Raw genomic sequence first — 27657 nt, 5'->3', positions numbered from 1 at the left:
CCAAGATAACCAGTCAAGGAGATAACCAGAGTCAATCCCAGTCGAGTTGGGTGATAGGCTGAGATAACGCACCGAGCCGCTGAGGCAGATCCTGTCTGGAGACGCTCGGGCACCTTGATCCCAGGCCGGCCTGGCCTGGCAGGGGGCGGAGGCGAGCGGGCACCAACCAACCTCGGCGTTTCCGTGGCTCAGAGCTTCCGGGCCCTTCCGCTTGCTCTGCTGTTGTTTTGATTTTGGGTCACACCTGGACATGTTCCGGGGTCACTCCTGGCTCTGCACTCAGGACTTACTCCTGGAGGTGCTCTGGGGTCCCTATGGGATGCCGGGATTGAACCCAGGTCAGTTGTGTGCAAGGCAAACGCCCTCCCCGCTGTACTAGAGTTCTGGCCCCGTGGCCCAAAACTTAAAGAAAAATCCTTGCTGGGGTTGCCCCGTCGCTGGCGCCCTGTCAGCCTCGTGGGTCTGCACACGGCCTCGAGTGGCCAGTGACAAGGTGCGCCCTCCTGGCCTCCTGCTCCCCAGGGCTGCTCTCTGCCCGGTGCTCCCGGCCCTGCAGCCCTCAACTCCTGCCCTGTGTTCCCTCCTCCTTTCTGTGGTGTCCCCCTCCTCTCTCGGTGGCCCTCCCCCTGGGGTCACCCCCCTTCCTGCGTGGTGCTGGGACAGCAGAGCTGCCTGGTTTGTGCCGGCTTTGTGCCAGGTGCACATGTGACCCCTGGGACTTGGACTCAGGACCTCATGCTTGTGAGGCAGTGCTCAAAACCCCCTCTCGGACATTCCTCCCCTCCAGGCTGAAGGAACGTACTTGACCCACGTTCAGGCTCACACCTCTGCTTCCTGCCAAATCACTGCCGGCCACTAGCAGGCCAGGACCCGTGTGCCACGCCTGTGTGAAGCAGGGACGTTCTGGGGCGTGAGCCTGCTAGCGTCTTTGTCATGGACACATGTGGTCCCATCACAGGATTTAGGGTCACGGTCCAAACACAGGAGCATGGGGGTGAGGGGGTCGGGGCATGTTTAGGCCGGAGACTCTACTGGGCTCACACACGGCACTGAGTGCTCAAGTCTCAGGGAGACAGTGAGGCTCAAACACATTTTCTTTCGCGCTGTTTTTTTTCTTTTTTTTGGCTTTTTGGGTCACACTCAGGGATGCTCAGGAATTACTCCTGGCAGTGCTCAGGACTGGTGATCGAATCTTGGTCAGCCGTGAGCAAGGCAAACCCCTCCCCACTGTGCTCTCACTTCAGCCCCTCCTTTTGCATCTTTTTGTGTTTTTTTCAGAATTGATTGACTTCCTCGTAGCGTTTGCTGGCCCTGACGTTCTCTGTAGAGTCCCTTGTTGCACACTGTGTTTCGTGGGCACCTTGGCATCAAGACTTGGCGCTTGCCTGGTGCATGGCTCACCCCATAGGTCCCCCTGAGCACCGCCAGGAGTGATTCCCGAGAGCAGACCCAGGAGTAACCCTGAGCACTGCCGGGTGTCCCATAAAACAAAAGGAAAGAAAGAAAATAGGTATCCTTGACCGGAAAGGTAGCCCAGGGCCAAGGAGCCTGCCTTGCCTGCGGCTGACCCCACCCCACCCTGTACGTCACCCCCCCCCCCCCCCCGCCAGGTCCTGCCAGCATGAGCCCCGATGACTGGATCAAAGTCGGCCCTGAGCACGGCCAGGTGTCCCGTCCAAGTGTCCCGACCTGAGCCCCCAGGTTAGGTCACTCCACCCTCCCCACCTCCCCACCACTCCCCCGTTCCTGCTCACTCATCCTCGAGGGGACCCGCACTCATTCAGCTTGTGCTCCCATCCGAGCAGGCCAGGCCAGACTCCTCTGTACAGCTCTCAGGCCTTAGTGGGCTGGGCCACGCCCTGGCCACAGTGCGGCAGGTGTTGCTCACAGCACTGGGGTCACAGAGAGCAGGGCTATCAGGGTCGGGCTCAGGGCCTCTGCCCTGTCACTCTGCCCCTCCGCCCCCGCCCCCGCCCGCCCATAGATTTTATGGCCCAGCTCCTGAGGAGGGCCCTGGGCACAGTCACTGGGTCCAGGTCACACTCGGGGGACGCCGAATGACCTCAGTTGGAGATCTGTAACTGCCAAACATTTGTCAAACGTTTTCTGAAACCACTTTCTCAGGGCCCAGGAGTCCAGAACTGGGCCCCGCAGGGACCAGAGGCACATTGGCCAGCTAGTGCTGGCATCTGCAGGGCAGCCCTCCGGAGCCTCAGCCGGACCCTGGCATCACGAAGGGTGGCGCCTGCCCCTTTAAGAAGGGCCCATGATGCCCTCCTCCTTGCGGAATTCTCATTCTACCTTGGAACATTCTAGACTCCAAGTGCCATTTTCAGTCTCTGTAGGAGACTGGCACGAGCCTGTTTGGCAGAGCTCAGTTCTTTAAGCTGCGAGTGCAGTGTGACACAGGTGAATCTGAGTCTCTGGGCTTTTTGCCCGCGTGCGGGTGGCTTTTTTCTCTAACAGTTCTTTAGTGTATGATAGTTTTTAATCTGTAGTTCGTTTAAGTTTTTTTAGTAGTTATATATATATATATTTTTGGGGGGTGGGGGTGGGGTGGGGTGGGGTGGCCATACCTGGCTGTGCCCAGGGGTCACCCTGGCCGGCTAACGTCCCTGTGCTGACGGAGATCGAGCCCAGGACAACTGGATAGAAGGCAAGTGCCCTCCCCACTGTCCTGCCTCTCTGCCCCCTGCGGACTTTTCTATTAAATACGGAATGACTCTGAAGTCAGTGGGCCCTCATGGGGGGCTGATGAGAAGCAGAGGAGAAGATGTCACTCCCCCGGGACTGGCTGGAGCGCTGGCACTGATGAGCGCGACGAGCCCTACCAGCCACACGACACCCACTAGGCCTTCCCGGGGTCTCGGGCCGGAGTGAGGGGTTGCCCTTTTCAGGGAAAGGGAGTCGATCCTCGACCTCCTCAGGCCCCCGGGCCTTTGTCCTTCTCGCAGAAAATCATTTCAGGAGATGAGCATGAAGCAGGAACATTTTATTTGGAGGCTTTTAGGAAGGGGAAATGAGGGAGGGAGTAACACGCTCGAGAGAGAGTGCGGCTTCTCCAGAGGCGCAGAAAGCCACTGAACACGTTAGGTTGCCTGGTTGCGTTCGGTCCGAAAGTCCACACCTCAGGAGGGGAGAAGCCCGTGACATGACCGACCTCGTAGGCAAGAGCAGTCCCTGGGCTCGGGCACACATGAGCGCCCTCCCTTGGTTCAAGGGGGCTAATCTCGGGTTTTCCCCAGGCTGCCCCTGGTGGGAGTTTCTAGCTACCTAGAGTCCGTTGCTAGGGTGGTTGCCAAGGGGGTAGAGTTGAGTGGTCCAAGGTCCTCTTAGAAATTCCTTTCCTGGCCTTTGTTCCTATTCCCTCGGGGGGTCCAGCCTGCTCTGGGCCTCCTAATGTGGGTTAATTTTGACCAGACCTTGGGTCCCGTGCCCTCAGGTGGTCTTTTGGTGGCCATGAAGCTATTGTTGACTTCCTCGGAGTTCCATTGCCATGGCGATGCTTCCCCCATCCACATGTCTGCCTCAGTTCTGTGGGTTAAGAAATGCAGTTAATACTGGCTTGTGGTTATCAAACTTGGGCACCGTCACAAGGAACGAAGGAAACGCCAAAACCTCCTTCGCTCCCCTTTGGCGCAATTTTTTTTCTTTTTGGGTCGCACCTGGTGATGCACAGGATTTACTCCTGGGTCTGCACTCAGGAATCAGTCCTGGCAGTGCTCAGGGGACCATATGGGATGCTGGGAATCGAACCTGGGTCGGCCACGTGCAAGGCAAACGCCCTACCCACTGTGCTATCGCTCTCCAGCCCCCCTTTGGCGCAGTCTTGCTGGGCCCTTTTCCCTGGCACTTCTCAGCCCATAGAAAAAAGTGTGCCTGTTGCTTGCCTTAGCTTCTGTGTGTAACCCCGGGCCTCTCACACACATACATACGCACACATGCACACACAAGACCAGCCATCACTGCTGAGTCGCCTCCCGGCTAGTCAGTGTCTGGACGGGAAGGTGGTCAGTGGCACTCACAGTGCACAGGGACGATTTCTGGCTCCTGAATGTGTTTGGGGGTGGGTGTGATGCCAGGGAGGGCGTGAGGGTCAGCTGCCCGCAGGGCAAGTACCTGTCCCCTCTGCCCTCTGGCCCTGAATCTGCTGTTGTTTGTTTGTCTGTTTGGGATTGAGTTTTTGTGCAGGAATGACACTTGGTGGGCTCAGGGGGCTGTGCGGGAGGCTGGGGGTCGCACTCGGGGTGGCGAGTCTCAGACTGGCAGCTCTCTGGGCTCCGGAAGCTGCTGTGGTCGCTCCCGTGAGACAGACTCTCTCCTCTGCTCTTCAGAGATTTATCCCTGAGAACGAGTGCGCCTCAGAAGGCCCCACAGTGGGCTCGACAGTCAGGGCCCGGTAGTGGCCGCGGCAGCGTCTGACCACCTGACCATGAGTCTGCTGAGGCCCAGCGGGCTGAAGGCCCCCACCAAGATCCTCAAGCATGGGAGCTGGGCCCTGAAGGCGCCCTCGGCCGGTAAGTGCGCTCAGCCCGGGCCAGGGGAGACTCATTTCCACCCGGGAACCCCCTCCCGAGTCCTCGCCCGGGAAGGGCTCCCTGAGCTGTAGGCACGTTCATGGCTCTGGGGACAGCTCTCACACACGAGTCTCACGTTCTGTGACTTTCGTGTCACGGCAACTGGTGACAGCTGAGGCGACCAACACGCTCCCTCCTAACTGCTAGCCCCCTCGCCCGGGCTTGGGGACAGGCTGAGGGAGGTGGACTCACCTGGACTAAAGGGCCTCATTGCCGGCCGTAGCCACAGTACAGTGGGGAGGGCAACCGGCACCCCATGTGACTCTCCAGCCTCAACCTCACATGAGTGACCCTGAGCGCAGAGCCAGAAATAGGCCCTGCGGACTGGCTGGAGTGCTCCCCCCCTAAAAGAAAAAGAAGATGGGCCAGTGGACACAGCAGAAATAAGACACTGTGTTGGAGCTTTCTCCTGGCTTGGTCCGTAGCATCACGGGGTGTGTCCAAAGATTTCCCCTCAGCTGCCCAAATATGACTGTGGCCTGGGATGCTGCAGTAGGTAGGCACGTCCCCTTCACGGCGGGCCCGGCCAGGCTTCACCACAAGCAGCCCCCGGCATTGGCTGGGAGTAGTCCCAAGCACTGCTGGGTGTGGCCACCCCCAACCACACTTTAACTGGACCTGGACAGGCCCTTCCTGACCCTTCTGACCCTTCTGACCCTTTCTGCTGTTCCAGCGGCTGCTCCCGTTGAGAAGTCCGTGCCTGGGGAGAAAACCCCCAGCGCCCCCTCCTCGGAGACGCAGGAGGAGTTTGTGGACGACTTCCAGGTCGGGGAACGAGTCTGGGTGAAGGGGAACAAGCCTGGATTCATCCAGTTCCTCGGGGAGACCCAGTTTGCCCCTGGTCAGTGGGCCGGGATCGTCTTGGACGAGCCCATCGGCAAGAACGACGGCTCGGTGGCGGGTGTGCGCTACTTCCAGTGCGAGCCGCTGAAGGGCATCTTCATCCGGCCGTCCAAGCTGAGCAGGAGCTGGCAGGCCGACGATGAGACCAACGGCCTGCAGCCAGCGCCTGCTGCCCAGGCCACACCGCCCCTGTCGGCCGCCCCGGCCCCTGCGGCCGCCCCGAAGGCACCCCAGCCCTCCGCGAAGGAGGCACCGGCCACCCCTCACATCAGCAACCTGACCAGGACGGCCAGCGAGTCCATCTCCAACCTCTCGGAGGCTGGCTCCCTCAAGAACGGGGAGCAGGAGCTGAAGCTCGGGGACCGGGTGCTGGTGAGTGCCGAGGGCAGCGGTCGCGGGTGGGTGTCCATTCGCCTGTCTGGTCCATCAGCTTTCCCAGACTCGCGGTTTGGGTGGAAGCACGAGCAGCCAGGACACCTGGTCCTGCAGTTTCCAGCGTGATGGATGCGTGCGGGGATGCTGCCAGTTTTACCAGTTTAGCCAAAACAGGGTGGAGGGGTCATGCCGTGGGGAGGCCGTGTGCTTTGGATGCCTCTGACCCGGGGTTTAAGTCTTGGTCCCATGTACAGTCCCCCAAGCACATCCCGGAGTGATCCCTGAGCACCAAGCCAGAAGTAAGCCCTGAGCACTCTGACTGTGACTCAAAAAACAAACCAACGAACAAAGTTGGAAATCGGTTCCATTGCTCTGGTTTGTGATGTTTGTGTTTGGGGCGTCACAGGGCTCACCCCGAGCCGCTCCAGGCCATTCCGTGCGCAAGCCCTGAGCCGTCTCTCCAGACGTGTGTGGTTTGGTGTTTGGGCCACACCTGGCCATGCTCAGGGCTTCCTCCTGGTGCTGAACTCAGGGATCTGGTAGGGCTCAGGGGACCATCTGGGGTGTCGGGGATGGACCCTGGGTAGGCCACGGGTAGGGACCCGTCTCCGGAACATTCTCAGGAGTATGTTTTGCTGTCTTGGTTGCTCGATCTTCAGACTCAGCACCTGCTCTTGGGTTTCTCTGAGCAGCTCCTGGAAGGCCTTCGGTGGGGGCGAGGGGGCACCCTTTGTGAGATGAGTTTCTGGTGGGGGTCACCAGGTCCCTGCACATGGCATCCTCAGTCCACCCCAAGCCCATTCCTCTGCACAGCTCCCCTAAGCAGAGGCGCTTGGCTATAGACAACTGTTCTCCCCAGCAGAAGCACTCAATAACGCTTTCAGAACCCGTGGGAAGCGGCCGGGAAAAGTCACCTCGGGGACGTCTGAGGCGGGCGGCTCTGACCAGACAGACTGGGGGCTGGCCCGGAGCCAGTGGCTTCCCGGGGACCACAGGGATGGCCATCGCCAGGCCGGTGTCAGAGCTGTGGAGGCCGGAGAGGAGAGCTGTGCAGGCGCAGGGTGGCCCTCGGAGGGTCCTGGAGGGTCACGGTCAGGGTTCAGGGATGGCCAAAGAGTAACACGGGGAGGGAATTGGAGCTGGAGGAGACTCACGGTTTAAAGACTGTTTGGGGGGCTGGAGCAGTAGTACAGCAGAGAGGGCGTTTGCCTTGCACTCAGCAAACTGGGTTCCCCGGTATCCCATAGGGTCCCCTAAGCATCGCAGGAATGATTCCTGAATGCAGAGCCACGACTCACCCCTCAGCATCGCCAGGTGTGACCCAAAGACCCAAAGAAGAAAAAAGACTTTTTTTTTTTAACTTGCATTCACAACCGTCCACACCCGGACATAGGGACACCAGTGTCGTTGGAACAAGGGAGCGGGGACACTGCCACTGGCTCTGCGGTGAATAACTCTGATCAGTTATTCATTTATTGGTGGTGGTGCTCAGGGCTGAGTCCTGGCCCTGTGCTCAGGGACCACATCCGGGCAGGTGTGTGCAAGGCCAACGCCCTGCCCGCTGTGCTGTTCCATCGCTCCATACCTCAGCTCGAGCACGCCTTTCAAAATGAAGTTTTTGAGGGTTTTTTTGGGGGACCACAACCAGCATAATGGCTGTTTTCTGAAAGAAGAAGGGGGAAAAAAGAAAACCCAAACACTTTCTTTGGTCTTTTTCCTAATTCAAGGAAGGTTTGCTTGGCGCTCCACGGCCTAACGCAGCCGTGGTCAGGAGGCCGTGGCGAGTGGGGGCTGGCCTCGGGGCACCGAGGCGAAGCTCCCGTGCAGGGCTGGCGCCCTCCCGGCTCTCCAAAGGGCCTCCTGCCCTTTGCCCCATTCTTCCCTGCGCACAGGAAGTCCAGGTTCTGCGCCAGCTGGCCCCGATGTTTACGTGACTGACCTCGGAGGAGCCCTTCGGAGGCTCTGAGACGGCTGTTCCAGCCTTAGGCCTGTGGAAGGCGGTCCCCTGCCCCTGGCACTCCCTGTCACTGGCAGTGGACAGACTGCCCCCATGCTTGTGCTACTTTGGTTCTCTCTGGAGACTCAGGGACCCTCAGTGGGCTCACTGGAAATGCCCAGCTCTGACCTCAAGTCCCGTCTGTGCTCGCAAGTAGGCAGGGGTCGCAGAGTGGGACAGTCAGTCTTATGGTGTCTCAGAGCGGGAGGTCACTCTGTCCGTCCTGTGGCGTCTCAGAGCCCAACCGTGAAGAGCTTCTCCGGGCTGATGTGCGGTGGTTCTCCTGACCTTGGGAGATCACTTCCCTTCTCTCCAGCTGAGCTCTGACAGAATGTTCTGGAGACAGGCTTGCGGCAGTTTTGGGCAGATGATATTTCCAGGATATGAAGTCAGGGTCTTGAGAGACGTGACTGGCTTCCAGCTGTGCTGTTCCAGGAGGCTGTTTCCGGGTCAGGGACGGCATGTTCTGTGCCAAATTCTTCGCCGATGAACTTTGCAGCCTCTTCTCAGCCCAGGGCCGCCACCCCAGCCACCTGTCTCTTGTTCTTTTATTCCTTGTCACACTCACAGTGCCCAGGGCCCACGCCTGGCCACGGAGGCTGTGCCAGGGCCTTTGCACATGGCACTTCAGGACTCGCAGAGACAGTCCTGGGTGACGCTGCTACCCCTCGTGCTGCGAGTGACCCCCGAGCACGTGAACCCAGTCCTGCCCCAGACCCGAAAAAAGAAAACCGCGCTCTCAGGCATTATTAGTTGAGGTCTCTCTCTCTCTCTCTCTCTCTCTCTCTCTCCCCCCCCTTTCTGTTTTGACTTTTTGGTTTTGGGGCCACTCCTGGCAGTGCTTATGGGTCACTCAGGCTTTGCACTCAGGAATCAGTCTTGGCGGGCTAGGGGGACCATCTTGGGTGCTGAAGATTGAACCCAGGGTGGCCACACACAAAGCCAGTGCCCTTCCCCCGGTGCTCTGGCCCTTTCTGTCAGCATTCCCGTCAGTGTCCAGCGCTGTGATTCTGTTTTGCTCTGCGTCCCGGGGGCCAAGCATCAAGCCAAGGCATAGTGAAGGAGAACTGGAAAATCGAACTCCGCTAAGATATGAGAACAGTCATTTTCCTCTAGCTGGTTTCTGGCTTAATTGTTCTCCAGCGGTGGGGTTGCCACGGCTCTGCTCCCACACCCACGGGGCAGCGACCCCCTCGCCACACCAGGTGGCTGGCCTGGGTCAGAGATTCCCAGGGGTGTGGTCAGCCAGGCCACCGGTGTAAGCGAGTGGGTGTGAACGCCGCTGCCTTGCATGGACACTGAGCAGCAGCGTCTGCTCACCCTGTAGGGGTTGCAGGGGGAAATGGCACCTTGACCTTTGGGGTTTCTTCCGGAAATCCCTACTCTGAAGCCAGAATGTTCCTTCGCGGGGGTGGGGGCGCTTTGCGCAGTCCAGAGTGCCTGACCCGCGTCCCTCTGGCAGGTGGGAGGCGTGGAGGCCGGTGTGGTGCGCTTCCTCGGGGAGACGTACTTCGCCAAGGGGGATTGGTGCGGCGTGGAGCTGGACAAGCCGCTGGGCAAGAACGATGGCGCCGTGGCCGGAACGAGGTGGGTCCTCCTGCCCCCCCCCCCAGACAGCCTGGGGCAATGCACGGTGCCCGGGAGGCGCTGAGGAGACTGCAGGCCACTTCACTTGGTTCTTAGGCGGGGCCACTTCCGGTGGCACTCGGGGACCCTGCAGGGATGTGGGGACAGCCTGGGGCTCCCACATGCAGCTGTGCTTGCCCGCAGGAACCCCCGGGCCTGCTGTCGCCCTTCAGATGCCGGGGAGGCTGCTTGGAATCGCCCTTGGTTTGCGCGGTGGGGGTGGGAGGCGTGCGAGGGAGTGTGTGTGTGAATGTATGAATGTGTGTGCTTCGGAGTGTGGATATGTATGTATGAGGGTGTGTGTATGTGAGCGTGTGAGTGTGGGGCTGTGAATGTTGGTGAGGGCATGAGCATGTGAGTGTTGGTGGGGGTGTGAGCATGTTTGTGAGGGAATGAGAGCGTGTCATTGTTGGTTTGAGAGCGTGCAAGTGTTGGTTGGGTGTGCGTGTGTGTGACTGGGGCTGTGGGAGTGTGGGAGTGTTTGTTGGGGTTTGAGTGTAAGTGTGTTTTTTTTTGGGGTGTGAGTGTGAGTGTGAGTGTGGGACGTTGGGAGTGTGGGAGTGTTGGTTGGGGTGTGAGTGTGTGGGAGCGTGGGAATATCGGTTGGGGTGTGAGTGTGTGTGTTAGTTGGGGTGTGAGTGTGTGAGTGTGGGGCTGTGGGAGTGTTGGTTGGTGTGTGAGTGTGTAGGAGTGTGGGAATATCGGTTGGGGTGTGAGTGTGTGTGTTAGTTGGGATGTGAGTGTGTGAGTGTGGGGCTGTGGGAGTGTTGGTTGGGGTGTGAGTGTGTAGGAGTGCGGGAATATCGGTTGGGGTGTGAGTGTGTGTGTTAGTTGGGGTGTGAGTGTGTGAGTGTGGGGCTGTGGGAGGGTATGAGTGCTTGTTGGGGAGTGAGTGTGTGTGAGTTTGGGGCTGTGGAAATGTGGGTGTGTTTGTTGTGCTCTGAGTGTGTGTATGTTGGGGTGGGAGTGTGAGAGTGTGGGAGTGTTGGTTGGGGTGTGAGTGTGTGTGTTTCTTGGGGTGAGTGTGGGAGTGTTTATTGGGGTGAGAGTGTTTGGGAGTGTTGGTTGGGGTGTAAGTGTGTGTTAGTTGGGGTTTGAGTATGTGTGAGTGTGGGGCTGTGGGAGGGTATGAGTGTTTGTTGGGGAGTGAGTGTGTGTGAGTGTGGGGCTCTGGAAATGTGGGAGTGTTTGTTGGGGTGTGAGTGTGTGTATTTGTTGGGGTGGAAGTGTGAGAGTGTGGGAGTATTGTTTGCGATGTCAGTGTGTGTGTTTCTTGGGGTGAGTCTGGGAGTGTTTGTTGGGGTGTGAGTGTGTGTTGGTTGGGGTGTGAGTGTGTGGGAGTGTTGGTTGTGTGTGAATGGGTGTTTCTAGGGGAGTGAGTGTGTGCGAGTGTGGGGCGGCTGTGAGCATGTGGGAGTGTTTGTTGGGGTGTGAGTGTGTGTGTGTGTTGGGGTTTGAGTTTGTGGGAGTGTGGGAGTGTTGGTTTGGGTGTGAATGTGAGTGTTTGTTTTGGTGGAAGTGTGAGAGTGTGGGAGTGTTGGTTGCGATGTGAGTGTGTGTGTTTCTTCGGGTGAGTCTGGGAGTGTTTGTTGGGGAGTGAGTGTATGTGAGTGTGGGGCTGTGGAAATGTGGGAGTGTTGGTTGGGGTGTGAGTGTGTTTGTTGGGGTGAGTGGGAGTGTGAGAGTGTGGGAGTGTTTGTTGGGGTGTGAGTGTGTGTGAGTGTGGGGCTGTGGAAATGTGGGAGTCTTGGTTGGGGTGTGAGTGTGAGTGTGTGTTGGTTGGCGTGAGTGTGTGGGAGTGTTGGTTGGGGTGTGTGAGTGTGTGTGTTTGTTGGGGAGTGAGTGTATGTGAGTGTGGGGCTGTGGAAATGTGGGAGTCTTGGTTGGGGTGTGAGTGTGTTTGTTGGGGTGAGTGGGAGTGTGAGAGTGTGGGAGAGTTGGTTGGGGTGTGACTGTGTGGGAGTGTGGGGCTGTGGGAGCGTGTTAGTTTGTGGGGGTGTGAGACTGTGGGACTCAGTGGACTCCGCGGTCGGCGCCTGTCTCTCTTGCCAAAGGTGTCTTTTGTCCCCCCCTCCTCGTTGTCCGCAGGTACTTCCAGTGTCAGCCCAAGTACGGCTTGTTTGCTCCCATTCACAAAGTCACCAAGATCGGCTTCCCCTCCACGACGCCGGCCAAGGCCAAGGCGGCCCCCGCGAGGCGTGTGATGGCCACCACCCCCGCCAGCCTGAAGCGCCGCCCGTCGGCCTCCTCGCTCAGCTCCGTGAGCTCCGTGGCCTCATCCGTGAGCAGCAGGCCCAGCCACACGGAACTAGTAAGCAGCCCCCTCCCCCGCCCTGTGCGATACTCAGGCCCCCACAGACTCCCAGGCCCCAGGGGCGAGAGGCGGAACAGGACCGGGTGGGCTGGGCAGCTCCGGGGGGCAGGCGAGTGGCTTCCCAGCCACCACCGGTGACAGGAGCAGGGATGGGCCTTTCCTCCGGTGCTCAGGGCTCGTCTCCGGCCCCAGGCTGCCGTAGCGATGAAGTGGGGAAGCTGAAGGGGGCGTCGGAGGGTCAGAGCGGGACCCGGGACTCTGGGGAACGCTTGGCACTTGGCGTTGCTTGTTTGCTCTCTCCGTCCCTCCCTGCTCCCTCCTGTCCCTCTGCACCCCTGTCGACACAGAGGGGCCTTGACTTCTGTCCATTGCGGGGCCGCAAGTCAAAGCTGGGGCCTCGTGGCTTCTCCCCTCACGTCTCTCTGAGTCCTAAACACTAAAGTGTGTCCGACTGTGCAAGGGTGTCCTGAGATATTGTCCACAGGGAAACGGGCCCACGATGGAGACGTGTCCCGGGGGGCTGGCTTTGCTGGGGGCTGCGGTTCCTGCCGCCCCCTCTGCTCCCTGCATTGACCCTCGATGCGGAAGAGGAGGGAGTGAGTGTGTGTGCAACGGAAGATACAAAACAGGTGACACGGAAACGGGAGCCAGGAGGCCGCGCGCCGTGGGCACAGGCCTGGGGCCAGTCCTGTCTTGCTCGACCACCACCAGGTTTCCCTGCCCTGCCTCCATCCTCACTTCCGACTCCTCCTTCCCCTCGCCTCGCCATTCAGGAGGGGAGCAGACTCAGAAGCCCCTCTCCTTCCCTCGCGAGCCAGCCCGTTTGTGGAATTCGGTTTTGTTTTTCTGCTTGACTGTGGGCCACACCCTGCAGTGCTTGAAGGGGCCGTTTGCAGTGCTGGGGTTGAGCCGGGCCTCCCACCTCCGAGCAAGAGCCCCACGCCTGAGCCGTATCTCCAGCCTCCCCCCGCTGTCTTGTTTTGTTCTGTTCTGGGGTCACACCTGGCAGAGCCCAGGGCTTTCTCCCGCCTCTGTGCTCGGGATTATTCCTGGCGGGCCTCCGGGATTGAGCCTGGGCAGCGCTGGGGCTTCGCTCTCCAGCTCTTTGGCCCCTGCCTTGCATATCTTTACGCAGGGTGGAGCTCACTCCTACACTGCACATCACCGTTAGCACATATGACAGGAATATAGAATGAGTCTGTGTGGCTTCATGGAAGTATACCTCCACAACGTAATTCCATACGTGCACACACAAGCGTTCACACACACACAGGCACTCATACATGTACACGTAGTGCATACCGTATATACACAGGCTGATGGGTGTATACACACAGGCACGTACTGCATAGACACAACGCGCGCACGCACACAGCTGTGTGTAGACATGCCCACAGGAACGTACGTGCACGCATACATACATGCACACAGGTCCGTGCGTGCCCTGGGGGAGCCTCCCGGTTCGCGTGTTGGCTGAGTTGCTCTTCTGAGGTACCAGGCTCCCACAGAGGGTCCGGCCTTGCTGGCATGGAGCCTGGGGCCTCACACACCATGCGCAGGGCAGAGGCTTTGGCATCAACATCCTGAGTTCAGCTCGTGGCCCCGACCTTGCCCAGCCCCTCAGCACCGCCTCCCCCCATACCAGGGGTGCTGCTTTCTCCCTGCTCCGGCGCCTGAACCTCGCAGTCTGGTCTCCACGGTTGGCTGAAAGAAGCCGTTCGCTCCCGTGCTCGTTTCCTCAGGGAGCTGTCTCGGGCCCAGGAAGCGCGTGCGTCCAGCCGGCCCCACCCGCTCAGGCCAGGAGGCTCGGGGAACACCGCCGCCCACCTTTCCTAGTTTATTTTTGCTCTTTGGTTTTGGGGCTCACCTGGCAGTGCTCAGGGACTCCAGGCGTGGTGCTTGGGGGCTGCTCCCGGTGGAGGGGGTTTGAGCCCAGGTCTTGGTGGAGACCCCCAAGGCTGTCAAGCTCTTCCCAGCCACCCCTTGAAATCAGAGTTGACTGCAGTTCCCGGCAGCACTGCACATGGCTGGGCCGGAGAGCTCGTGTGCTCCTAGAAATTTTATTTATTTATTATTTGGTTTTGGGGCCACACTCAGGGGTGCTCAGGGCTTATTCCTGGCTCTCTGCTCTTGGGGTCACTCCTGACAGTGCTGGATCTTGAACCTCTGAAAGCACCTTCCACCCCCCAAAAAAGAAATCTCTTTGGCCCTGGGGAGAGCATTTAATCTGACCAATATACTTTAAGTGTATTGGGGAGTCACGGCCAGATCCTTACGCAGAGGCAAGGATGACCCGCTCCCCGGACAGAACCAGGTAGCTCGAGAGTTCGCAGCAGGCAAAGCAGCAGTGGACAGCCTGGGCCCTGCTGGGCCCGTCAGTCAGCAGGCAATTGGCAGCAGCTCAGATGATGCAGGGAAGCGGCAAGAGCAGGGCGATGGGTCAGGCGTGGCCGGGCAGAAGGAGCGGACGTCCTCGGCCACCCCCGCCCCAGCGCCCGCCACCGTGTGCCTGAAGAATGAAGACCAGGTCCCGCTGTGTCCCCGCCTGCAGGGGCCATTGTGCCGCAAGGAAACTGGTCTGCAGAGCGACCATGAGTGACCACGAGCCCAGGACAGAACGGACAGGACCCCCGGTCCCCGCGGCCCTCCAGCCCACTCCCCTCCCCTCCTCACTGTCTTTGCCTCTTCTCTCCTTCCCTTTGTGCTTGGTCTTCCCCTGAGCTGCCCTTGCTGTCCTGCTCGCTGGGCGTGAACCCTCACACATGCTCACCCACCACTTGTTCCTTTTTTTCCTGGATTTTGGCCCACACCCCAGCAATGCTCAGGACTTCCTCCGGGCTCTGCACTCAGGACTCACTCCTGGTGGGCTCGGGACCCTATGGGGTGGGTACCTGGGATCCAGTTCGGGCAGCGGCGTGCAAGGCCAGCGCCTTCCCCGCAACTTTACCATTCTAGCCTCTCATCCCCCCTTTCGAAGGCAGATGGCACAGGGGTCTTTTATGGGGTCACACCCAGTGACCCTCAGGAGCACGGGGCCATTCCCAGAGACAAGAGTCTCTGGTTACTGCTATTCAGGCCTGGGGCGGGTGCTGGGGAGAGCGAGGTGAGCTGGAAGGAAGAGGAAGAGAGAAGGGCCAGGCTGCCCTGGGAGACCCTGACGGACCTGCAAGGCTGAAGATGCTGGAGCCGGCCTCAAGCTCATGCCAAGGGCTCAGCCTTAAGGAAGCTCAGGCCAGAGCGGGCTGTGGAGGGGGCTGCCTCCGGCTCTGCAGAAGAGTCTCTGGATTCCCACGAGGCCCGAGGTCAGTGGAGCCCAGGTCCCGTCCAAGGACCTTCGGGAAGGTTTCAAGACGCTTCTGCTGAGAGTCGCTGGCCCATATGCACGGATGCAGCGCTGCTCCATCTGCTTTGCTGAGGATAGCCGTGTGCATGCCCGCGTCCGCCACCCCCACCCCCTTCACGTCTCTTTTTCCTTTGCAGTTGCCAGAAACCTCCTCTCGCTATGCCTGCAAGATCTCCAGCACAACCGCCCTCCAGGAGGCGCTGAAGGAGAAGCAGCAGCACATTGAGCAGCTGCTGGCCGAGCGAGACCTGGAGCGGGTGGAGGTGGCCAAGGCCACGAGCCATGTGGGGGAGATAGAGCAGGAGCTGGCCCTGGCTGGGACGGGCACGACCAGGTGACGTCTGTGCAGACGGCAGTGCCGGGGCCAAGAGACGCTTGCGGCAAATGCTGGGCGCGACCTTGGTGCAGGCGGTGCAGGGAGAGGCCGTGGGTCCCCGTCTGCCGTCGTTGCGGTGGCATCCGGCGCGTGGTTTGATCGCATGCACCTTCTGCTCACCCCGTGGGGGTTCAGGGAGCGCCGAGTTATCCCCGCTGGTGCTTTCGTGGTGTGGTTCCCCCCCGGCCTTCCAGAAACGCTGCAGCTTAGGTGGGAGACGTGTTCAGCATGCCGCGGTGGCAGGTGGCGGTGCCAGCCCACAGAGGGCTGTCGGGGGCGGGCGAGGACACTCACGCGCAGTTGCCTCCACAGCACGTCCTGGAGCTGGAGGCCAAGATGGACGAGCTGCGGGCCATGCTGGAAGCGACCGACTGGGAGAAGGTGGAGCTGCTGAACCAGCTGGAGGAGGAGAAGAGGTGAGGCCGTGCCAGGAGCTGGGGGGCTGCCTCGGGTGGGGTGCTCCTGGCCTTCCAGGGCTGTGAGAACCACAAACTAGCGGGTGCCCAGTCCTGAGAGTGGCCTCATTGGGGGGGATGGGGGGAGCTCACTGGAGCCCAGCCACCCCCGGCCCTCCCTGCTGTGTCCACGTGGCCTGGTGTTCAGGAGACCTGTGCTGGGTGGCCGGGAACTGTCGTATCCCAGTGGGGCCCTGTGGGAGTCCCTGGGGTTAATCCTGGGCGGGAGGAAACCCGCAGCACCCATGGGGCACGGCAGCAGACAGGCAGGGCTCAGGCCAGGCTGCAGACAGACGGACACGGGGTGCCGGCCAAGACGGTCTTCTCAGATGGGCTCCCGGCAGTGTGGTGCCCAGGGGCACTGCCAGTGCCCGGCTCAGCCCCTCAGCTCCACATGCCGAACTCGCCACGTCCCCTGGGAGCCCCTCCTGCCCCCCCGCCCTGGCCCCGAGTCATTTGCTGCTTCTCCCCCAGGGGCTCAGTTGTTGTCCCGATGCGGGGACAGGCGCTGGCTGGGAGGGACTGGCACGCGCACCTGGTCAGTCTCTAACCACCTCTGTTAGCTGCGAGGCAGAAAAGGCTGATATGACAGTGCGCCTGGCGTTGGCTCGACAGAGCTTCCTCCTGTAGCCTGCGGGTACCACCCAGTGCTCACAGCCGAGGGGACTCGCTGACTTTTTTTTTTTCTTTTTGGGTCAATCCAGCGATGCTCCCTGCCTCGGCACTCAGGAATTACTCCTGGCATTGCCCAGGGGACCATAATGGGATGCTGGGAATTGAACCCGGGACGGCCACGTGCCAAGACAAATGCCCTGCCCGCTGTACTCTCGCTCTGGCCCTCGCTGACTCTCTCAGCCCTCCTGTGTGTGGAGGCGGGGGCTGGGTCAGGCGTGCATCTACAGGATGGTGGCCCTCAAGGGGGGCAGCAGTGACGCCCCTCACAACTCTCCCTCTCCCCCACAGGAAAGTGGAGGACCTCCAGTTCCGAGTCGAAGAGGAGTCCATCACCAAGGGCGACCTGGAGGTAAAGCCCGGGCAGGTCCCAGAGGCTTGCAGGGTGCAGGCAAGGATGCGGGGTGGCCTGGCCGACCCCGCCGGGACCACTTCTGCTGGAGACTCCGAATCAGACAGGGATACCAGGGGTCATGCACCTGGCAGGGCCCGGCGGAGGCACCTCTGCTCCTTGGGGCCGGAGGCTGCTGTTGATGAGCGTTTTCCTCTCGTTCTGACAGTTGGGTCTACGCCTTTGCCTCAGCTTTGATTTTCAGTCGAGCAGCACAAATCAAATCCTTTAGAACCCCAGTTTATTGGAAGGTATTCCTTAAAACAAGAAAAAGCAAACAGTCAGTTTGCAAAAGAATAATTTCTATTTCTGCTTCTTTTCCTTCCTGTTTTAAGTTCATGGAAATTTTGTTTTCCCACCAGAAGGAGGTGAAGGCCCTGCAGGCGGCCTCCGAGAAGCTCGCCAAGGAGAACGAGGGGCTGAGAACTAAGCTGGACCATGCCAACGAGGAGAACACAGACGTGATCGCCCCGTGGAAGTCCAAGCTGGAGACGGCCATCGCCCCGCACCAACAGGCCATGGGCGAGCCGAAGGCGTCCGTGAGCCGGGGCGTGGGCGCCGAGGCGGCCGAGCTGGCCGAGCTCAAGATGCAGATGGAGAGGCTGCAGTTCGAGTACCAGCAGGAGGTAGAGAACTCGAAGGCCCAGCAGGTGGCTGAGCGTGCAGCGCACGCCTTTGAGCTGCAGACGCTCAGGTCGCGGCTGGTCAGGACAGCCCAGGAGCAGAAGAACAGCCTGGAGGCCGCGCGGGCCAAGCTCGACCAGACCGAGGACCAGCACCTGGTGGAGATGGAGGACGCCCTGAACAAGCTGCAGGAGGCGGAGACGAAGGTAACGCACCTGGAGGGGTTGCGGGCCATGTGTAGGCAGCAAGCCCAGGCCCTGGCCGACGCCACGGCGCAGCTGGAGGCCACCCAGCAGAAGCTCTTGCAGCTCGATGGGCTCCGAAAGGCCAGTTCCGAGGTCAATTGGGAATGGAGAAGCTCAGGCAGCAGCTCCAGGTGGCTGAGCAGCAGATTCAGGAGTTAGAGAATGCAAAGCGGGCCGAGAGTGGCAGGTTGGTACCCGGGTGCCCTCGCCCACTTCCACGCTCGCTCCCTGCATGCTGTGTGTCTGTCTGCTCGCCGCCGTGTTCCGGCTTGGTGCTGACAGGTCTCCCGGTCACGTCCCGTGCGGTTCCCTCTGATGGGACTGAGAACGTGTCGGCACGATTCTGGGACTGTCATTGGTCCCCAGCACCCAGAGGCCGTGCAAGCCTTGGCCCCGGCTAATCGGGCCCGTCTGGGGTCTTTCTGAAACTGAGAACTCTTCACAAGGCCAGTGAGAAAACAAGATAGGAGCCCCCAAAGCAAACCTCTGCCCCCCCCTTAGGCCCCCTGCGTACTCGCCGAGTCCGCCCAGACCCTTGGGCTCAAGTCTGGCCGCAGGGTTCTTTCCCTGACCTTGCTGACCACCTGCTCGTGTGACTGGCTTTGCCAACCTCTCCCCGAGGCGCCTCAGTTTCCAGCTGGTGCTCAATGCCTCTGAGCCTCTGAGCTCCCTCAGGGCTGGTGACGTGGCCCATCTTGGTATTTCTCATTGCCGGCCCCTCCCTGCCTGCAGCACAAGCCCCTGCCCAGCCCTGCAGAGATTTCATCCCTTTCAGCCTCTAAGGGGTGCTTGGGCCAAGTCCGCCTTCCAGCATGGCCTCCTGCTGGCCACGGACATGGACTCTCATGGTAGCCCTGACCCTGGGGAAGGACAAGACAGTGAGATCTGGGCCAAGCCGAGGAAGCTGCAGTTCTCACCCAGGAGCCCCTTGGAAAAATGCCCTTTAACTCCTATAGGATTGTGGTGGCAGGACGCACCCTCCCAGCCGCCCCCCACCGACCCCCATGGCGCTGTGCGCTTTGTTGAAGAAACTTCTCTGTTGGCCAAGATGGAAGGGCTGTGGGATTTGTAGACAGGACTGACAGACATAACAGAAGGACCCAGAGACCCCCGGGAGTTCCTCTCAGGACTCAGGACTCCTTAGCTGACATTCCAGAAACAAACAGAATCAATTCCTAGGACACAGCAGGGCATAGTTGAACCACTTGTTCGCATCAAGATGTAACAAACGTCACGTTCTGCTGTCTAGTGGATTAGAGGTTCTTCAATTTAAATTTCATATTGAAACCCCTCAAACTTTTAAAGTCACAGACAAGAAACTACAAGAAAGTAAATCTTGGGGGCCAGAGTGATAGTACAGTGGGAAGGGCATTTGCCTTGCACACGGCCTACGTGAGTTCGATCTCCAGCATCCCATAGGGTCACTGTCATTGTCACTGTCCTCCCTTTGTTCATCAATTAGCTCAAGCGGGCCAAAAAAAAAAAAAAAGATAACATTTTCTTCCCTCCCTTCCCTCCCTTTCCCTTTCTTCCCTGTTTCCTCCCTCCCTCCTTCGTATCCTTAGCCTCCCTCCTCCCTTGCTTACGTCCTTCTTCCTCGCCAAGCCATGCTCTCGGCTCTGGGGTCCTCCCGCCCAGCAGTAGTGGGTCTTTCAGCTTGTGGACCGATCTCAGGCTCGCCCAGTGGTGCTGCAGTTCCAACTCGGGCCTGGTGTGTACTCCAGCCCTTTGTGCCGTCTCCCCGCCCCTGGAAAGTCAGTCTTTCTCATAGGCTTTCTTATTTTCTGGTCACTCCAAATGTAGGTCTAGAAAACGCCTCTGTTTGAGCCGTTTTCAGTAACCACTAGACAGTCATCACCAGAACTGACGGCGCCAAGGCCTTGGCTTTGAGAACTTCAGGCAATCGCACTCACCTCACGTCTCTGTTTTTCGGGGTTGTGTTGGGTCATGGGCTTCTCATACGTGCTTTCTGTTTTGTTTTCCCCTTCCTGTTCCTGTTCGTCCCCTTGGTCCATTCACTCCATCCTTGTCTCTCTGGTAGGCCGAGAGCCTGGCCGAGGAGCTGCAGGGGAAGGAGCTAGCGCTTCGTAGTCTTCAGGAGAACTTGAACGAAGTCAGTCGAGTGAAGGAGGCTTTGGAGAAAGAGCTTCGGAGTTTGGTGAGTACCAGGGGAGTCGGACGCTGATCTTTACATTGCTGAGGGCAAAGCGAAGCCTCCTCAGGCGAGCTCGGCCCTATCGCCTCTGAGGCTCACATTGTGTGTGTGTGTGTGTGCTGGTGAGCAGAGTCGCCGTGTGTGTGCGGGTATGTTTGTGTGTTTGTGTGTTTGTGTGCATTGTATGCGTTGTGTGTGTGTGTGCGCGCGTGTGTGCTGGGGGCAGGCAGGGGGCCCACAGCTGATGGTGGCCCCCGGCTCCCCGCAGGGGGAGAAGGTGGACGTGAGCCGCAGCCAGTCCCAGGCTCTGCAGGCCGAGCACGCCAAGTCCACCACGGAGAGCCAGGCGCAGCACGAGGAGGCGCTGCAGGCCCTGCAGAAGCTGCGGCTGCAGGCGGAGGAGAAGCTGCAGGCGGTGCAGGCGGAGAACGGGAGCCTGCTGCGGGAGGTGGCCGAGCTGAAGACGCAAGCCGACAAGGCCAAGGTGTGTGGGCGCAGGGCCGCCGTCTCGGGGTCGGGCTCTGTTGGGGGCCTCGGCCTGCAGCCTCAGACACTTCCTCCGTCCGTCGGCGCCTGTGAGAGCCAGAAGGGGGTTGCTCCCGGGGCGCCCGGCAGAGCACATAGAAGCCCAGGGACCCCAGCTTGGGTTGTCTGTTTTGTTTTTAGCTTGCTCAGTAAGTTCAGGCCTTCGTGTTTTCACTTGACTGCTCAAAGGCATTTTTTCATGTATCAAAGAAATGTTAAGGTTCGAAGCTCAGTGGGGAGAAATAAAGCGGCTGGAACTAGTGCAGTGAGAGGGCACTTGCTGTGCACGTGACCCACCGGGGGATCCCCAGCATCCCCCGTGGTCCCCCAAGCACCCAGGAGGAAGCCGTGACCTCTGCCGGGTGTGAACCCCAAAACAAGAAGGAAAATAATGTACACACACATATATGTGTGTACATACATAACATGTACATATGTGTACATCTTTATATCCATATAATAAGTGTATTTTAATTCATATGTACATATTTTGATACATTTTCAGTTTTACACACTTGGTCCCATGTATAGTTTATACATATATGTGTATGCCTATACATATATGTGCTTGTATGTATATGTGTGTGTATACATATCTATAAGCCAGTGGAAAGAAAACGGAACCGAGCTTACATCAGAGGAAACCAGGGCTGCTGAGCGGCGGCCATGGCCCGCGTGTGTGTTGGTGCCCGGCCTCTTTCCACCACGCACCAGAGCCAGGGCTACGTCTCCTCTCTGGACCACCTGCACGGCCCAGTTCTGTGGCCAGCAGCCTCGTGTGCATGCTCAGGTCAGTCCCATTCCAGTAACCTGACCGTCAGCGGTCAGCTGCCCAGCGCACGCCAGTAGCCTGCTGCGGCTCATGGCTGCTGAGCTGGACAGAGAAGATAGCCCTTGCTGCAGAAAGTTCTGGAAAGTACATGGCGGTTAAACTATGGTGTGCATTGAGACTCAGAAACGAAGACGCACAACCCGTTGCTGACGGGCAGGGAGAGCAGGTGAGGGAGACTCTGGCCCGTGTGCGGCCACTCCTCCTGGAGCCCCTGGGCCCCTCCCAAATTTCTGCAAACACTGCCCTCCCATTGTTCATCGATTTGCTCGAGCGGGCCCACTAATGTCTCCATTTTGAGACTTGTTGTTACTGTGTTTGGCAAGCAAAACCTGTTGGCTTCAGTCTCCAAAGCTTGGTGGATTAGTCTGGATTTTCTATAAAGTGTAAAACTTTTGGGACTAAGTCCATTTCCTGCCTCTGTTTGTCCCTGTGAAAATCGTTTTGCAAGCAATGGTTGCTTTTCCCTTCCCCTCCTGCACAAAGTTCAACAACAAAATACTTTTTGTAGTTCTTTGAATTGTACTGGAAACTAGTTTTTTAATGCATCCCTTCTATGACAGAGTGATGGATTTTGTAATGGAATAATTGAAGTGGGGGGAAAAATCTTATGCCCCAATGTCAAGATCCAACTGTACTTAAAACTTCCGGGGAGCTGTCAGGAATAATTTCAGACGGCATTTCAAAAATAAAATGGCTGATAGTAGAATGGGTAGTGCTGCCTTGTACTTGGCCAACCCGGGTTGATCCCCAGCATCCCGTATGGTCCTCCGGCCCTGCCAGCAGTGATCCCTGAGCACAGAACCCTGAGCGAGACCCGAACACCACCAGGTGTGGGGCCCCCATCCACAAAATAGGCAGGTAGATATGTTGACCCTGTGAAGTTAACTGTGTTTGAGCCTCTCCATCCTGCGAGTGTGTGTGTGTGTGCGTGTGTGTGCGTTTGTGTGCGCGCACGTGTTTGTGTGCTTGTGTGTGCATGCACGTATGCACGCGTGTGCAGGTAAGACTACTCTGCCATTTTCATTTCTGGTGTTTAGGCCACATTAAGTGCTTGGCTTGCTTGTGCCTGCTTGATCTCATTCTTGTTTCCGTTCTTCCCCGCTTTTGTTTCTGTAGTCATTAACTTCCCTAATAACATCAGAGGAAATTGAGCTGATGTCGGAGGATCTCAGGGCCCTGAGGTCAGAGAATCAATTGCTGGCGAAGGAGAAGCTCTCTCTGAAGTCAGAGAGAGAGTCATTGCTATTGAAGTTGAAGGAAGCGGAGGCCAAAAACTCTTCGCTGCGGGAAGAGCAGAGGAAACTCTGGCTGTTGAACCAAGCCATACGCTGCGACAAGGAGAAGGTCATCGAGGCCAGGCGGGCCGCAGAGAAGCTCTGGCAGGAGGAGCAGCTCGGCCGAGAAGCCCTCGAGGCGGAGAAAGAGAAAGTGCTGGAAGAAGCCAGGGCGGTGCAGGAGGAGCTCCAGAGGGTGGGCGCGGAGAACGACGCCCTGCAGGTCGCCAAGGTGGGGCTGCAGGCCCTGGTGGAGGAGCTGCAGATGAGCAAGAGCAGCCTGGTGGCTGAGTGTAAGAAGGGCCTGGAGGAGAGGGGCCAGCTGGAGGAGCATGTCAAGAAGCTGGTTCTGGAGAACCTATCCCTGGCCAAGGACAAGGACAACATCATCCAGAAGCTGCAGTGCTCCTATCATGAGCTGGCTTGGGATCAGAAGTCGCTGGTGCAAGAGATCGAGGAGCTCACGGCCGAGAAAGAGTCGGCCCTCGAGAAGCAGTTGGAGCTCGACAGCCTGTGCGTGGCCCTGAAGCTGGAGCGTGACGGCCTGGCTCAGAGGAACAAGGAGCTGCAGCTCGAGAAGGACCTGCTGCGCCAGGAGCAGGAGAAGCTGGGCGCCAGCCTGGAGGCGGCGCTACAGGCCAAGGAGCTGCTGGGCACCGAGGCCAGCTGCCTGCGCACGCAGCTGGACGAGGCCACCAAGACCGTGCACAAGGCCGAGCTGGAGGTGCTGCAGCAGGAGCTCCAGGGGCTGGCGGCCAGCCAGGGCGCCCTCGAGGCGGCGCTGCAGGAGGCCAGGGACGCAGCCCGCAGCCTGGAGAAGACACACGCCAGCGTGCTGCAGGCCAAGGAGGCGCTTGACGCCGAGCGGCAGGAGGAGTGCCTGCGGGAGAAGGAGCAGCTGGCCGGCAGTTACTTCCTCCTCCAGAAGGAGGTCAGTCGGCTGGCCCAGACCAGCAGCCACGTCTCGGCCAACCTCCTGGAGGCCCAGAAGGAGAACCGCATGCTGAAGAAGGACAAGATCAGGCTCACCTTCAAGATCAGAGAGCTCAAGACGCTGCAGTCTTTTACGGTAAAGTGGAGCAGGCCCGACCCCCGTTGGCCCTGGGCACCCCCTTTTAGCGGTTAAGAGGATTGCTCTTCGTCGGCACAAGGAGAGGTGCACCCCCACGGAACCCGTGTGTCACGGGCTGTTTGCTGCGGGCACAGGGACAGCTCGTCACCACGTGCCTGGTGACCTCTAGGACAAGGCATAAGCTGTGAATAAAACCGAGAAAGGACAGTATGTTCATTTCCGGGGGGAGTTCTCACGGAAGATTGCACTGTGGCTCTTCAAGACGTAAGGGAAGGCATGAGAGAGGCACTAAGTTGTAAAGCAAAGCAGTGTCTTCCGGGGGGACTTTGAGCGGTTGCCCTGAGTCTGCTCACTTGGGACTCGGGGGTGCCCTGTGCCACCAGCAGTGTGCCCGGTGCAGGGCAGCCTGGACTCGAGGGTGCCTGGTGCCGGGCAGGTGTTCTCTCTTCCCACCTCACTCAGGGTTTACCTTTCTCCCACTCCCACACCTGTGCTCACTGCTCACATCTCCTCTCCTTCCCCCCCGCCCCCACGCTTTCCACCCAGGCCTGCTTAGCTGTCCGCTCATGTCATTTTTATTCTGTGTGAGGAATGGAGGCTCTTGGGAGCCCTGGGCTGTTTCTGGGTGTCAGTCTTGCTGCTGAGCGGCTCAGACGTGAGTCCCCGCAGGATGAACCGGCGGCCAGCGGGGCCGGAGCCACTGTGGCAGGTGTGGGTGGTTTGTGGGGCATTTCGCGCTGTGTTGTGCCACTGTTGCCAACCCCTCCCTGCCCCCCCCCCCCCGGCCTGGCTCAACGAGGTTTCTCTCTCCAGGCTGTGCAGACAGCGGAAGATGCCAGGCATTTTATGCAGCAACTGTCCCAGGAGAAGACAGAGACCCTGGCCTCCCTGGAGGACACCAGGAACACCAATGCAAACTTGCAGAATGAGGTGGGTGATGGTGGTGACCAGGGCGTGTAGGCCCGGCCTCAGCCTTGAGAGAAACTATATCCTGGGCCAGAGCGATAGCACAGCGGGGAGGGCGTTTGACTTACACACGCCAGACCCAGGTTCAATCCCCGGCATCCTATCTGGTCCCCTGAGCACTGCCAGGAGTAATTGGTCCCTGGTTCTCGCATGGGACAGGAGGGGAAGTGTACCCCTGCATGACCCCTGTATGACCCCTGGGGAGGTGCTGCGTGGAGTGACCACACAGAATCTGGGGGACATGGGGCGGCCTGGCGAGATCACTGAACAGCTGACCACTCCCAGACTGCTCGGCGGAGCAAGGAGCCCGGCAGGGACTGGACGCCCCAGTTAGCTCGCCCAGAGCCTGGGCCGGGACAGGAAGAGAAGCCACATGTGTTGACATACGCAGCATTTCAAGGCTCTTTGATGACCGTGAGAAGGCGAGCCAGTGCCCTCTGACCACACAGCCCCACTTTCCCGGGCTCGAGTGACTGCTGACGGCCTGGGCTGCTCCTCCCTCGCCAGGAGTGATCCCTGAGCACAGAGCCAGGGCATAGTCCCCACCGCACCAAACAAACCAAACTGACGACCCACAAAGGTTATAGATGAGCATGTATACATACACAGACATGTACATATGTATATATGCGTGTATGCTTCAAAAGAGTCGGGGAATACCTACCATTTAAAATATCCGAGAGTGGGGCCGGAGCTACAGCACAGCAGGTAGGGTGTTTGCCTTGCACGTGGCCAAGCCAGGTTCCATCTCCGGCATCCCATATGGTCCCTGAGTGCAGAGCCAGGAGTCACTCCTGAGCAACGATGGGTTGTAACCCAAAAGCCCCCCCCCCCAAATGAATTGATTAATCACAATAAAAGAAGCCAAAAAGAAGGAAGCTGAGGAAGAAGGGGCGGTGCTCACCTGGCGCGCGTGAGAACCAGGGGCTGGGCACACGCTGCCGGAACCCCATCCCCACATGCTCCCAGCACAAGAGGTGATGCTTACGGAGTGAAAGGCCCCATGGACAAGGACACATCCCTTCAGTCAAGGGGTCACGTCCTTGCCAGAGCCGAGAAGCCAGACCCCTCCACAGCCCTTACTCCTGCTGCTCTCCCAGAACCTGGGCTTCGGGCTCCCATAAAATTGGCAAATCTTCACTTTGCCAGAGTCGAACACCACTTTGGAGGGCCTCCTTCCCATCAGGAAGGTCCGGTCGCAAACGGAAACGTCCACCAACATGTGGCTGTCCCGGCCACGTTGTGCATGCTCTGGGCGCAGAGCTGGGGAGTCTGGTCCTCTGGGCCGCCTTCCTGCTTCTTGCTCCTGTCGAGGGAGACAGCTGGGTGGGGTCTTCTGGGGTGTGCACACTTGGCTGCAGACCCCAGTGCCCGCACCTACCATCACCAGGCTTGCGTCTGGCCTGCGGCAGGAGTCAGCCTTGGGGCCTCCTTGATGTCTCTCCTTCCCAAACCCCCTTCCATCCCACCTGGCCTGCAACACTTTATAATTTGAATCCTCTCCAAGGAAGGGGACCATCTGGGTCCCAGTGCCCTGTGGAGTTCCCGCACACCCTCACTTCCTGCACTTCTGTACTTAACAGCCGTTGTCCTGGACGGCACATGTGGGCTGAAGTGAACTTTGCATGTGGGCTGTGGAGGTGGACCCTGCATGGGCTTGTTGGGAACTGAACATTTCCATGTTTTTTTGTGTTTGTTTTCTTCACCTGGAGGAAGAGAGATCTGTGTTTCTTGGCTCCAGTGTGGGAGGGCCTGGGCACTCTCAGAGACTCCTCATCAGAACTTGCCCCGAGGGAGAAAAAGAATCAGTCAGCTTTATGGTTTTCTTTCTTCTTTCTTTGGGGGCCACACCTGGCGATACTCCGGGCTTCCTCCTGGCTCTGCACTCAGGAATCACTCCTGGCTGCTCTCCAGTGGCCCCTATGGGATGCCAGGGATCAAACCTGGGTTGGCTGCGTGCGAGGCAAGCACCTTTCCCGCTGTGCTATCACTCAGACCCAAACCTGCCAGTTTTTAAGTGAAACATGAATGTTTGTGCCGACAGTCATGCTTACCTTTGTAAAGTGGGATTCCCCCCCCCCCCCGCCCCGTGGATTTTAAAGAAGTGAGTCTGTCTTTGTAGGAGAGGGAAGGCCCTCTTGACTCCCTGCTCTGAGAGGAACCGAGGGGGCCCAGCATGTCCTCCTGGGGTCTTCCCTGGGGCACCCGGGAGCTTGCGCTCAGGAAGGGAAAGGGGAGCTCTGGCTGCCTCCAACCCTGGGGCGGGGACTGGAAGCGGGGCCCAGCCTCCTCTGTGGCGGGCTCCGATGGCTCCCGCAGATGGCTCACCGTCTCACGCTCTCCTTTAACACAGATCGATTTCCTGAATTCCGTGATCGTGGACCTCCAAAGAAAGAATCAGGACCTCAAGATGAAAGTGGAGATGATATCCGAGGTGGCTCTCGACGGGAACGGGGACGACTCAACAATTACGACGACAACTTCGGCCCGGCCACCCCATTCTCTGCACTGTGCAGCAATCACCAGCACTTGAAGGATGACATAACCAGCTATTTGTGAAACACCTAGAATAACCATTTTACTGTCTTTACAAGGTTTACATTTTTCACTGTGGTTTTAGATGAATGTATGATGAGAAATTCAACATTACTAATTTTGGATTTTCTTACCACAAAAAGATTGAATGAAGGACCTCAACCATCAGAAGTTTATCATCCAGTTTCAATCTATTTTTCTTTATTTGAATGTTTTCTAGTTCTGTCAAAAGTGATAATGTACCATCCAGGCTACATGTATAATAAGAACTTCTATAATTATATGTATGATTTTGATGTATTTTCCTCTGGAGATTATCAGCTGTCTGACAAGTGAAAGATCTGGATCCATTGAAATTTTTAGTAATGACCATTATTGAAATTGTTTCACAAACTATGTAAAGCAGTATTAAAATTTGAGCAAGCAAGTGTTCTATATCTACTTTAATAAAATTATTTATT

General features: G+C 58.5%; 1 protein-coding gene across 1 annotated transcript; it reads left to right on the top strand.

Moving 5' to 3' along the window:
• Positions 1-4432: 4432 nt before the first annotated feature.
• Positions 4433-27657, top strand: LOC130017454 (CAP-Gly domain-containing linker protein 1-like). Its single transcript, XM_056108161.1, is given in 14 exon segments — positions 4433-4517; positions 5251-5792; positions 9254-9378; positions 11506-11728; positions 15212-15389; positions 15392-15408; positions 15763-15866; positions 16869-16926; positions 17328-17925; positions 17928-18028; positions 19879-19989; positions 20270-20476; positions 24509-24625; positions 27015-27657. Coding segments are annotated over 14 exon segments (2646 nt in total). The 3' UTR covers positions 27195-27657.

Source organism: Sorex fumeus, unplaced genomic scaffold (assembly GCF_029834395.1).
Source record: "Sorex fumeus unplaced genomic scaffold, SorFum_2.1 ptg000196l, whole genome shotgun sequence".
In the NCBI taxonomy this organism is placed as follows: Eukaryota; Metazoa; Chordata; class Mammalia; order Eulipotyphla; family Soricidae; genus Sorex; species Sorex fumeus.
Note: the sequence above shows the minus strand (reverse complement) of the source record. Positions and strands in the feature narration are given on the sequence as shown.